General features: G+C 39.9%; 1 protein-coding gene across 1 annotated transcript; it reads left to right on the top strand.

Annotated features, from left to right (window-relative positions):
- The first annotated feature begins 93 nt into the window (after nt 1–93).
- CFAP96 (cilia and flagella associated protein 96) lies at nt 94–10760 on the top strand. The gene is made up of 8 exons (XM_035114088.3): nt 94–335; nt 2355–2511; nt 4153–4372; nt 5968–6105; nt 6216–6291; nt 6699–6878; nt 7947–8119; nt 10421–10760. Exons 2-8 carry the CDS (start codon nt 2412–2414, stop codon nt 10467–10469), a joined length of 936 nt encoding a protein of 311 aa, XP_034969979.3. The 5' UTR covers nt 94–335; nt 2355–2411; the 3' UTR covers nt 10470–10760.
- Nucleotides 10761–11611: the final 851 nt, after the last annotated feature.

Genomic DNA, 11611 nt, shown 5'->3' with positions numbered 1-11611 from the left:
AAGCCACCGACGGGTTTGCGTACGCCGGCATCCGGGCTCTTGAACTACATTTCCCGTCATGCCCTTCTCACCGCGCCGCCGCCGCCGCCGCCGCGGCCACGATACTTTCGGGTTGTGCCATGAGAGCTGCGGGGGGAGGAGGGGGAGGAAGTGAAATATTTAATGATTGGCCTTACCCGAATCCATGGCAACCGCGCATCAACAAAGAGACGCTTCTGCGCAAAGGAGAAATTGGCGCTCATTGTGGATGGAAGAGGGAGGCCGAGGAAGTTTCTGCCGCTGAGCCAGAGTAGCCCGTCTTGGTGGGGGGAAAGGGAGGGAGAGAGAGACTGAAGGTGGGTGACGACAGTTTTTTAAAAATGTATTTCGTATCCTTAATTTGTATTTTTCTGTTGCGACCCAACCTTGTATTTTCGGATGAGGGGCGGTATACAAATTTAATAAGCAACAATAAGTCAAGGGCTCCCCATTTCCTGCACCGAGCCTGGGCTCCAAGCCCTGTTTCCGACAGCTGTGAGGCATAAATGGTGCAAACTGAAGGAATAATTAGCCGAATTGTAATGCAGTTTCCTCCCTAAAAGTGTGTGTGTGCCTTGTGAAGAGAAACTTTAACGTGCAACGATATATGAGTGTCATGTGTATGGATACAGCATTACACGTGTTCGCTTAAGCCTTTCCCAGGGGCACCAGGTGGATTGCAGTCATTTTGCCATTTTGCCCTTGCTATTCTTCTAAGCGCTCACAATTGAATTTCTGCTTCTTTTTTTACATGGTGCTTTTAGTGCTTTATGCCTAATGAGGTAGGACTAGTATTTTATCCATAGACATTTAGGATTGTGGCAAAAGTTCTTCCTCAGCAGGTGGTGCAATTCTTTGCAAGCTTAAGTTTTCCCAAGCCCAGAGGTTCCCTATTCCGTTCTCCTATGCTTTATTAATGATCTATATAAACCTGCTGGGAGGTTTGGGTAGAAGTGTCATCAATATGCAGATGACACTTAGCTCTACCATACAGTACTTTTCCTTTTTAATTTTTTTAAAAACCATTCTTTATTTATTACAAATGCACATTTACACAGCAACACAGTACTTTTCCATCTACTTATTGCAGAGAGGCTGTTGAACTTTTGAATTGGTGTCTCAAGACTGCACTGCTTTTAGTAGATGCTTGTCTGCATCGTTTTTTAAAAGTTTGGATTGCTGAGGTGCCACAAAGTGCTTCAGTGGTCCTTGTTTTGATTTGTGTTGCCTTATACAGATCCTAACGGTACCAGGCTTCTGAATATGATGCACACCCCTAGTAGTTTGTTGCTGATCAATATTTGGAAGACTTTTATATCCACAACTATTTTTATCTGCTTAAACTGTGTCAGCATAATGAAAATATAATAATAATACTAAATGGATTTTTGAAATCCAGTAATATGTTAACACTCATAAATCACATAAACATACTAATCTTTGCACATATTAAAAGATAAAATGAATTAAAAAACAACAACGAATGGAGGGGGGAGAGGAAAGCAAGCATTGGAACAGCTGCACCTTCAGTGGCCAAAGGGATGGTCCAGGTTGGTCTCCCCCTTGTCAGGATGTTCTGTCTGGGAATAAGGAGCGCATATTCCAAATGACACCTGGTATCCTGGTTGGAGCAGAGTGCTGTTTTCCCCCTCATCGTAATATTATTTATATTAGCACTTTTGCTTCACATTCATTATCTAAAGTCTTACAACACTCCATCTGTATTTCAGATGAAGGAATGAGGGGCTTGCCTAAGGCTATGCAGTCAATTTGTATTTGAGGTGAAGCTTGAGCCATTTGCCGAATCTGAGCTTGGTATATTTCCTGAATTACTAACTGAGACAAAAAGTAGGATCAGTTATGTACATGCCAGATTGGTGGTATAATTCTAGGTGTATGAGTGTGAGGGAGAGCGATACATCAGTTGGATCAGGTAAAAAGATAAAGGGACCCCTGACCACTAGGTCCAGTCGTGACCGACTCTGGGGTTGCACGCTCATCTCACATTATTGGCCGAGGGAGCCGGCGTTTGTCCGCAGACAGCTTCCGGGCCATGTGGCCAGCATGACTAAGCTGCTTCTGGCACTTTGACATGCTTTTGAACTGCTAGGTTGGCAGGAGAGTTGGATCAGAGAGTCTGATAAAATAGATTCAAATGAATTTACTGCTGCTTAATCCGCTGTGCCAAAGAGAAACTAAAAATTCTGTTTGTACCTTAATTTGAAATTTGCTACTGAGTTCTGCTATCTGTTTAAACCAGTATTTTTAGCAGTAAATTGACAGTGATTGTTTTGGAATGTATTGAAAACTGTATGAATCCATCTCTTTTTCTCTAGGCATTGTAAGGCATTTGCACATATTCTAGAGTAGCGGGTTATCACACAAAAGTAAACATGCCTTCAGAAACAGGAAAATCAGACATGGAGAGGATTGGCCTCTTTAGTGAAATGGAATATATTTCTATTGGGGATAAATATGTCTCACCATTTAACCGTAAGTATATTTCCCCCTATTTTTACAATACTGTACTGTGGTTTTTCTTTCTGGGGGGGAAATCTTCAAAACTATGAACAGATTATAGCAAGGAAAATAAAACAGGTATGTTTGAAATTAACTCGTTAGTATGAGAAATGTTTAAAAATTGCTTTGATAAATCTTTCACTGTGTAAGCCTCAAATGTATAGAATAAAGGCCAACATACTTTTTAAAATTGTGCCAATGTTGCCAGGACACTGCATATGTATAGCAGCATGAGTTGGAAGCACTGCTTTGGTAGTGGCTAGCAGTACTGTATATGTTAGTTTATTTGCCTTACTTAAGCAATCCAGTTTGTGGCATGGGAACTTGGGTAAAACTGCAATGAAGAAAGCAGGATGATTGGAGAGCTGCTCCATCGTGTTGACCAATTATATTAGTGCAGCTTCTCCGAAAATAAGACATAGCCATAAAAGAAGCCATAGCAGGATTTTAAAGCATTCAAGGAATATAAACCATATCCCGAAAATAAGCCATAGTGATAGGCTTATCATTATGTATGGTACAGTTTAACTACAAGGTTAAACTGTACCATACTTAATAATAAAAAAATAAGACACCCCCTGAAAATAAGCCATAGTGGGGGGGTTTTTGAGGAAAAATAAATATAAGACTATGTCTTATTTTTGGAGAAACACGGTATTGTACAGTGGTACCTCAGTTTACAAACACAATTGGTTCCGGAAGTCTGTACTTAACCTGAAGCATGCTTAATACTCAAACCGAGGCGTACTTAAACCAAGGTATGACTGTAATAGGAAATGACAGTGGGTTTGTGGCTATTAGGCAGGATGGAGGTGTCTCAGTGCTTTACAGAGAGGAACTTTTCCTTCTTTACCAGTTCATGGGCAGTTTAATCCCCAATTCTTTTAGCCCTACATGGTGTTATTCTCCCATGTAGTTAAAATTCTTTTATATATATTGGAAAATGTGTTTTGAAGGCAGTCTTTTTCTGCTATTGCTTGGAAAACAACGCCCTGTTCAAATGGAAACAGGACACAGTTGACATTTCTCACTTCCTAGTTTGTGATAATTATGGTTTCTTGTTATGTCTGAATGAGGCACTCTGTGGTTTTGTCCTGATCTGACTGGACTTTCTGCTCCAACATCCTTCAGTTAAACTTCTGTATGGTTAACTAGATTCTAGGCTCAATAATTCTCAAACTAAGCGGCCCTGGAAATATTTTTGCAACAGCATTCCTTTTGGTGTAGTGGTAGATCTTTAGATCGTGTTAAAATCTATTCCAGGCATCTATTTGTCAGAAACAAATTATGTTCTTACAGGTGAAAGGAGCGAAAAATCTCTAATTAGGGGTTCCATATGGTCATATAGTATTACTACCCTCTACTTGGAGGTAGGGTCAGGGTCTTCAGTTATTATTTTTATTATTATTTTATTATTACTTTTCAGCATATCTTGAAGATATACAGCTTATTGTAATGCCTTATTGGCATAGATGTAGTAACAATTAATGCCTTAAATTGCTTCTACATAGTTCAGGAGTCTGAAAATCTGCACAGATGTAAATATCCAAAAATTAAAACTAAGTAAAGCCACACCCATTAAACCAATACTGACAGCACTAACTTGTTTTAAAGGCCCTTTTAATGATGCTGCAAGCAAGAACAAGCAAATGTTACCAGGGGGTAACAAAGAGAAGGCAGCTACCCAGGCAGGTTACTTTGACCCTGTATATGCAAGAATTTTTGAAGGTGAAAGCTATTTGAATCCTGTTCAGCTAAGGAGAAGATACCGAATGGCAGAGTCAAAGAAAAACTTGAGCAAACCCTTCCTTCCTAGTAATGGAGAGAAATTTCCGTAAGTGCTGGGGAAAGGCGGTAATTTTGGTCCTAATATGGGTTCTATTTATTTTTACATGTTAAATTAAAATAACTTTAGAAACCTTGAAATATTCTTTTGTTAGGCTTTTATTTCTTGCTAAATTAAGCATATTTACTTCTGAATTTTATATATACCTTTGGTCCCACAATTTCTATGTCACCCACCACCACTATGCATCACAGTTTTTTCTTTTCTATTAAAGGAGAATAAACAGCTACTGGAATGCAAAACATTCATGAGCACACAGATTAGTTCTTTCTCAGAGGAACCAAGGAAGCTTGCATGCCTTGGGCTCTAAATCACAGGCCAGGGTCTTGTGGGAAGACCTAGATTAGGTCTTTCATTTAGTCACCCTGAAAATGAAGCAGTTTTCAACAGAGTTGGTAATCAGTAGATTATTGTGGTTTGGAGAAGAATATAGAAGAAGAAATGACAAATGTATTTTACTCCAATGACACATGTGCTGCAAATGCCTTTCCTCCTCCAGGGCTGCTTATTTTAATTTCTACAAACTTTCTCAAACTTCCCAGGAGCCATTTCTAGGATACAATATGAGAATGCAGCTATGGCAGCTGAAGGCATGTGCAGAGAGATGAAGGGGAATCATTTGGAGATGGCTGTCTGTTGTCCTATATTCCCACAGGGCAACCCAGGCATTAGCCCTTGTCAGGAAAAAAATGGGATTCTGAGCATGATGGGGCCGCTGGTCTGATATAGTATGTTAATTCTTGCATTGCTAACCAAACCAAATACTGTATTAATATTAAAATGCAGCACTAAATAAAAATAAACAGCCAACCACTGGCAAATACAGACGTTTGAATAAGGTTTTGAGCATCTTGCAGTGCAAGCCTATAAATAGCTACAGTGGTACTTCGATTTACGACCACAATTTGTTCCGGGGAGCCGTCTGCTCCCCGAGCACGTTGTAAATGGAGCGGCTTTTCTGCGTGTGCGTGAAGCGCCAATAGAGCTTTTGCGCTTTGTGCGCGCTGCGCAAATTGGTTCTACGCATCTGTACGCCGCAGAACCCGGATGTAAACACTGCGACTGCCGCGGAGCTGGAAGAGTTTACATCCAGGTTCGCAGCGGTTGCAAACCGCAGTGGTCGCAAACCGAGGTATGACTGTACTCGGAAGAAAGTCCAACTGAGTTCAGTCGTGGTCACTGGGGGAGAAAGGCATCTTATGTATGCTCATTTTTTTTACCCTGAAACTCCCATCACCTCCCCAGTTGCTCCAGAGGATTGAGGGACCCTTTAGATCAGCACAGGAGGTGGCATAGAGTGCTTGCCTGTCTGTCTGTCTGTCTGTCTGTGTGTGTGTGTGTGTGTGTTTCGTTGAAAATAGCACCCCACTCTACTGATGAGCGCCTCTACTGAATCAAAGAACCTTTTGTCCCTGGAGGGAAAACCTTGGACACAATACTTAAGGCAATATTTCTTAGCATAAGTTAGCAGTGTTTCGGTCCAACAACATTTGGAGGGCCACAGGTTTCTCATCTGTTTTTACATAATTCAGTTGCAAATTTAATGGATAAATATTTGCTTATTTGTTTTTTATTCATTTCAGTTGTGGTATAGGAACCTACTATGGAACAATTGGTGGCCCATGTGCTTACTTCAGTGCACAAGCAAAAGACAAAATGCCGTATGTTGCACCTGGGAAGAATCTGTATACCAATCCAGGGAAGAAGGGAACTGGCTACGGGTAAAACATGACACCAACTTTCTAGAGTTGTAATAGTCTCTGATATGTTTTCTTGAATTTTAGAGGCTTTTGAATGTTGGTGTCACCATTATTTTATTTTATTTACCCAGGTATGCCAATCTTACCATAGGTAAACCATACCCACACTCTGTGGAATTGTATGACCAAGGAAGGATAAACTTTAAGGTAAAATTCTGTTGGATTTCCATTTAATTAATGTCTGTGAATAGAGAACATTACCCTGTTTCAGATGATCAGACCTTGATATCTAATTGATGAAGGGTGGCGTTAAAATCGATGGATGGATGGATGTTGTTGGCTAGTGGTTTGGGATGGTGAACTACAGGTGTCCCACTCCTGGCATGTTCAGATCGCTAATGTTGTTACACATCTACATCTACTTTGTAGCATTTATTGCATTATTATCTCAAACAGTGCAGTCCTGTGCATGTGTTTGTTCAGTTTAGTAAGGCTTACTATCAGATAAGTAAACATAGGATTCCAGCCATAAACTATTTCCTAGTCATTCCCTATTGAAAATAATATTAAGTAGAAGTACTCAATGTGATATCTTTCCTCTCTGGTTTACACAGAAAATGAGTGAAGAACACCACCGTTTGATGAAAGGTGGAGCTTTCAAGTTGAATCTTTACCCACGAGAATATTTTGATGTGAATCCTTACCATGATGACAAACCATTGCCACCACCAAAGAAACAACCCCCGCCAGCACCAGTTACTCAACCATTTAAGCCAACTTCTCCTGCAAAGAAGGTGCTGCTGTTCTCTAAAAATGTTTCTTCTTTGCCATTTAATTTTGCCATTTAATTATTGCAGACATTTTATTTTAGCTAGAAAGAGAAGATGAGTGTGATGGCTTACTTTTGTTGCAGTTTAGAGAGCTATTTTGAATGGTGGAAACATAGATAAGTTTGAAAAATGGTTTTTACAATTATTTATTTAATCAAATGGCATTTTGTTTAAAGATGGTGCTAAAAGTAAGTGGGAAATATCCACAAGTCCTGAAGTGATTTGTTGTTATTCTTAGGTCTCGTCTGACATGTTTCTAATTTCTTCAGCTCTTTCTTGAAGGTGCTAATATACAAAGTAAACTTATTAGGGCTCCAAAGTTTTATAAATCAATGGAATTTATAATACTTGAAATTGATTAAAATGGTGCTCCCAGTAAATTGGACAGCCATTTTTTTGAAAAATAAATAAATACCAATGCTAATATTTCTTAAACTGAATAGTTTTTTTTTAAAAAAAATATGCAGTATTATTTTATGAGGCATTCCTCCTTATCTCTTACATTGGAGGTTATGCCTTTTCTAAGATGCCACAATGACACACTTGTACATCAGTGTAAAAAAAAGTATTTTTCTTGCTTCATAACTATTTGTTTTACTTATGTGCTAATTTAATTAATCAACTAAAAGTTAAACAATTGACTAAGATTTCTTTGGTGACACCTTTAAAATGTAGTGGAGTTCATTGTAGTAGAGTAAAGATGCAATTGAATGTACCCTTACCCAGGAGTTAGCTCCACCTAACAGAATGGGACCTACTTCTAGGTAGCCGTGCAAAGTACACCCACTGAAATTCACTCTTGTGCACAACTTTTGTGGATGAAATAGGATAAATGTACATCATTCTGTGCTGCTTGGAGCTGTGATAAGCAGGTTTTCTGTGTAAGCATTTGGGTTTTGGCTGTCTGGTTATTTACATACATACACTGTGTTTCGTCAAATAATATTTCTGAGCTACTGCTTCAGGCTCTGTATTTTTGTGCTAGGTATTTTTGTTGCCAACTTATCAAAATTCTTTATCCTTGCTTTCCAGCCTGGGGGCATGAAAGCAGGCACATTTGATCCTTATCCAACCCATTCCGTAGACCCTTACATCGTTAAACTGGCAAAGCCTGTCACAACCAATAAACAAGGGCGGGTATTTCATCCTTCTCCTGGACCGAAGAGCAGACCAGTAAGAAGTATTATGTCATTAAATGTTGAAAAGTAAGTATGACATACCTTTAATTGCTTAACGTTTGCGATAAGGTTTGCTGGGGCTTCTTTCAGAGGCGGAGCAAGGTGAGGGAAGTGGGGGCGGCCCACCTTGGGTGTCATCCCTGAGGGGGGGTGACATCGCCATGGGCGGCGCCCTCCTGAGATGCTCTCTGCCTTGGCACACACCCCTGGGACGCTCTCCGCCACGGAGCACCCCCTGGGATGCACACCGCCACCACAAACTCCACCTCTGCCTGTCCCTAGCCCCTATGGGCACCGTGCGGCACGATGCCCCCCCGCCCCCGTGTGTGGTTTGCCCCGCCTCTGGGTGCACCGCCCCAGGTGCCCAAGAGGCTTCTTCCGCCACTGGCTTCCTTCTGTCGGAACACAACATTCTCTGAAAGCCATTCTTCTTATTTGTGGGAATTTTCTTACTACTTACTCATTGCTGTTGGTAATCTCCTAAAGCTGAATGCACCCCTCTAGGCTTCTCTATCTGGCTCCCAGGAGTCATAGAATCATAGAATCCTAACAATTGGAAGGCATCACCAGGGTCATCTCAGGCTATGACCCTGAATGGCCCTGCTCTTTCCACAATTGCTTTTGCTAGCTGAAATGTGGCCTTGCAACCAATTATGCCTCTTCCTTGCCTGGATGGATGTGGGTTGTGGGTATCTGTAGAAACCTCTCAACGTTTGCATAGTTGAAATTTAGCCTACTGTACAAAGCTTGCTCCACACACTTTTGCACCTGGCCCCTCCCACCACTGACGCATAGCCCTCAGAAAGTTGCCCATGAAGAAATACAGGCCTCAAGCCGAAAAGGTTCCCCACCCATTTTAGTGTTAAGCCCTGCTACCGGAAATAGATGGTAAACCCTGGCACAAATTGAAACTTGCTTATTTAAATTGGGACTTCATGTTAGTCCAGGGTGAGCAATAGTCTGCAGCACACCTGCAAAACTCAGCAGACCATATGTAAGCCACCCAGTAATATATGGCCATCTTCTACTGTTTGCTGCCTCCCTGGGACTGCAAAAGTTAAAAGCACCTATTAAGCTGTGTTTGTTTTGATGGACCATACATTATTTGGCAGGCCTGGCCTACACGTTTCAGTCAACTTTATAAAAACCATTTTAGATTTCTCTATATTCTGTCAGCTAATAGTAAGGCTGTTCAGTGTGGTTGGCCACTGTATGTAATTTTTTTCTCGTCAGTGAAAATATCTGGAAAAAGAAATGCACAGTAACGGGGGAATATAACCCCCCATTAGCATAAAGGAATGGTGAACTCCTGCACATTAATGATTTGCTTCATAAAATATGGCTTGATTTAAATCGAGGCTGTAATACGAAGAGTGGTTATGATTATTCCTTTAGGTCTGTTTGCCACTTCATGTGTTTTGGAGCCCAACTTCCATATACAGTGGTACCTCGGTTTATGAACACAATTGGTTCCGGAAGTCTGTTCATAAACTGAAGAGTTCATAAACTGAAGCGAACTTTCCCATTGAAAGTAATGGAAAGTGGATTAATCTGTTCCAGACGGTCCGCGGAGTACTCAACCTGAACCGTACTTAACCCGAAGCATGGGTGTAATTGGTTCCGGAAGTCTGTTCATAAACTGAAGCGTTCATAAACTGAAGCGAACTTTCCCATTGAAAGTAATGGAAAGTGAATTAATCCGTTCCAGATGGGTCCGTGGCATTCGTAAACCGAAAATTCGTAAACCGAGGTGTTCATAAACCGAGGTTCCACTGTAGGCCTTAAAAAGTGGGGTACAAATCTAATGAATCTGTGCCTCTAGTACTGCAAGGAATATGACGACCCTTTTTAGGTGGGGTGGAGGAATGAGCAGGTTGCCAATTTACCTTCTCAACAGATAAATGTAAGTAAAAGGAAGGTATTGTTAGCATTATGCAACTGGCTGAAACTGTAAAGTTTCTTTCCTTCCTATCTATCCATCCACCCATCCACCTCTAATCCAGGACTTATTTCAGTGGCCTGGAATGCAGCTATGGAGAGGTTCATTGTTTAAGACAATTTCACCAACTATGGGAAAATAGTATTATATCAAAAGTTGCATAATACTCTTTATTATTAGTATTATTATTTTACAAAACACCATAGGTTTTAAAATGAAGAATATGTTACTATTGTGTAAGCTCTAGTTTGATGGGTTAAGATCTTGTTTGGCAATAAAGAGCTTATGCGGGAAAGCCAAGGTGGAGTGAAGAAATGGCTATTTATCTTAGCAAAAAGTCACACTTCAGTTAAATGCTCTGACACTTTTCTTTCGAATTTGAATTTCAGATCATTAAATGCAACAAACTATACGAATCCGCAAGTGATGTCATATTAGCTGCACCAAAGCAAGGTGAATGAACTTTGCAAACAGTAGCATTTTAACAGCTCAAGGTATCTGAAGCAAATAAAAAAAAATTGTGGGAAATATGTCAAATATGGCTATCCTTTGCCAAACTGTTTACCACACATGACGATGTTTTATGAATATATTCTTTATATACATAAAGAAATAGATAATATATTTATAAATAATGTATATAAAATGTAAATTATATTTTGGTATAAATGTTATTTTGATTGTATGTAGCACTAGCAAAAATAAATACTTGCACTTGATGAACCTCAAGCTTATGTCCAACCATTTACAAGATCTTGTTATGGATATCTAGTCTGGTCCTAGTTAATAGACATTGATCTACTAAAGGCTATTTGGTTGGGTTCCTAAACACTCTAGTATGGCTACAAGAATGGAATCTAGGGTATAGGCATGCAGATAAGGGCTGGTTCTGTGCTGTGATATCCATTGTGAGTCATGCTCAAGGGTAGACCAATTGAAAACAATGGACACAAGCTAATTGATTTTAGTGGGTCTACTCTGAGTGTGTCTAACACTGGATATCACGTTCTCATATTTTTTTTAAAAAAATTAAGTTTCTAAAATTAAAGTTGAAGGAATATCTGGGAATCCAGATCCCCAAAGCCCCCTTCCTATGGTTGCAACTCCCAAAGCTCCATGGTGAGAGACTATTCCAAGTGTTCCATTTCCTCCCTTCTTTTGCTATCATGGTGAACCTTTAAAGTCTGCAGATCTCTCTTCCTTACCCCCCTATTTCAATCTAGACACAATGCTATTATTGCTTTGATAGGAATGCAGTGGGTGATTAATCAACAGATCCATTTAAAATGCTTTTGGTTAACTTTAAAATATGGTTCTGATGCTACTCTGGGTAGCAGGGTTTTTATTATTATTCTTATTTAAAAAAACACCATTGGTTTACTGGAAGAACTATAAATGGCAGACACTATCTTAGAAGGAGCATTTGTTCCTATGAAAAAGAGAAGAGGAAATGAATTTTCTAAGTAGTCCATTTTCTAAATGCATGATCTAAAAAAAGTGTTTGCCTCTTTTATTATGTTCAATAACTCATATGAATAATTAGCTAAGATGTCCTTAATGGAATGACCTAGGATCATGGT

The sequence above is a fragment of the Zootoca vivipara genome, chromosome Z1, assembly GCF_965207765.1.
Source record: "Zootoca vivipara chromosome Z1, rZooViv2.hap1.1, whole genome shotgun sequence".
In the NCBI taxonomy this organism is placed as follows: Eukaryota; Metazoa; Chordata; class Lepidosauria; order Squamata; family Lacertidae; genus Zootoca; species Zootoca vivipara.
Note: the sequence above shows the minus strand (reverse complement) of the source record. Positions and strands in the feature narration are given on the sequence as shown.

Excerpts from the sequence above, each read along its gene's own strand:
- CFAP96 (XM_035114088.3), top strand. The coding sequence starts at position 2,412 with ATGCCTTCAGAAACAGGAAAATCAGACATGGAGAGGATTGGCCTCTTT. Across the intron at positions 6,106-6,215 it reads AAGAAGGGAACTGGCTACGG|GTATGCCAATCTTACCATAG; the intron begins GTAAAACATGAC and ends TTATTTACCCAG. Across the intron at positions 6,292-6,698 it reads AAGGAAGGATAAACTTTAAG|AAAATGAGTGAAGAACACCA; the intron begins GTAAAATTCTGT and ends TGGTTTACACAG.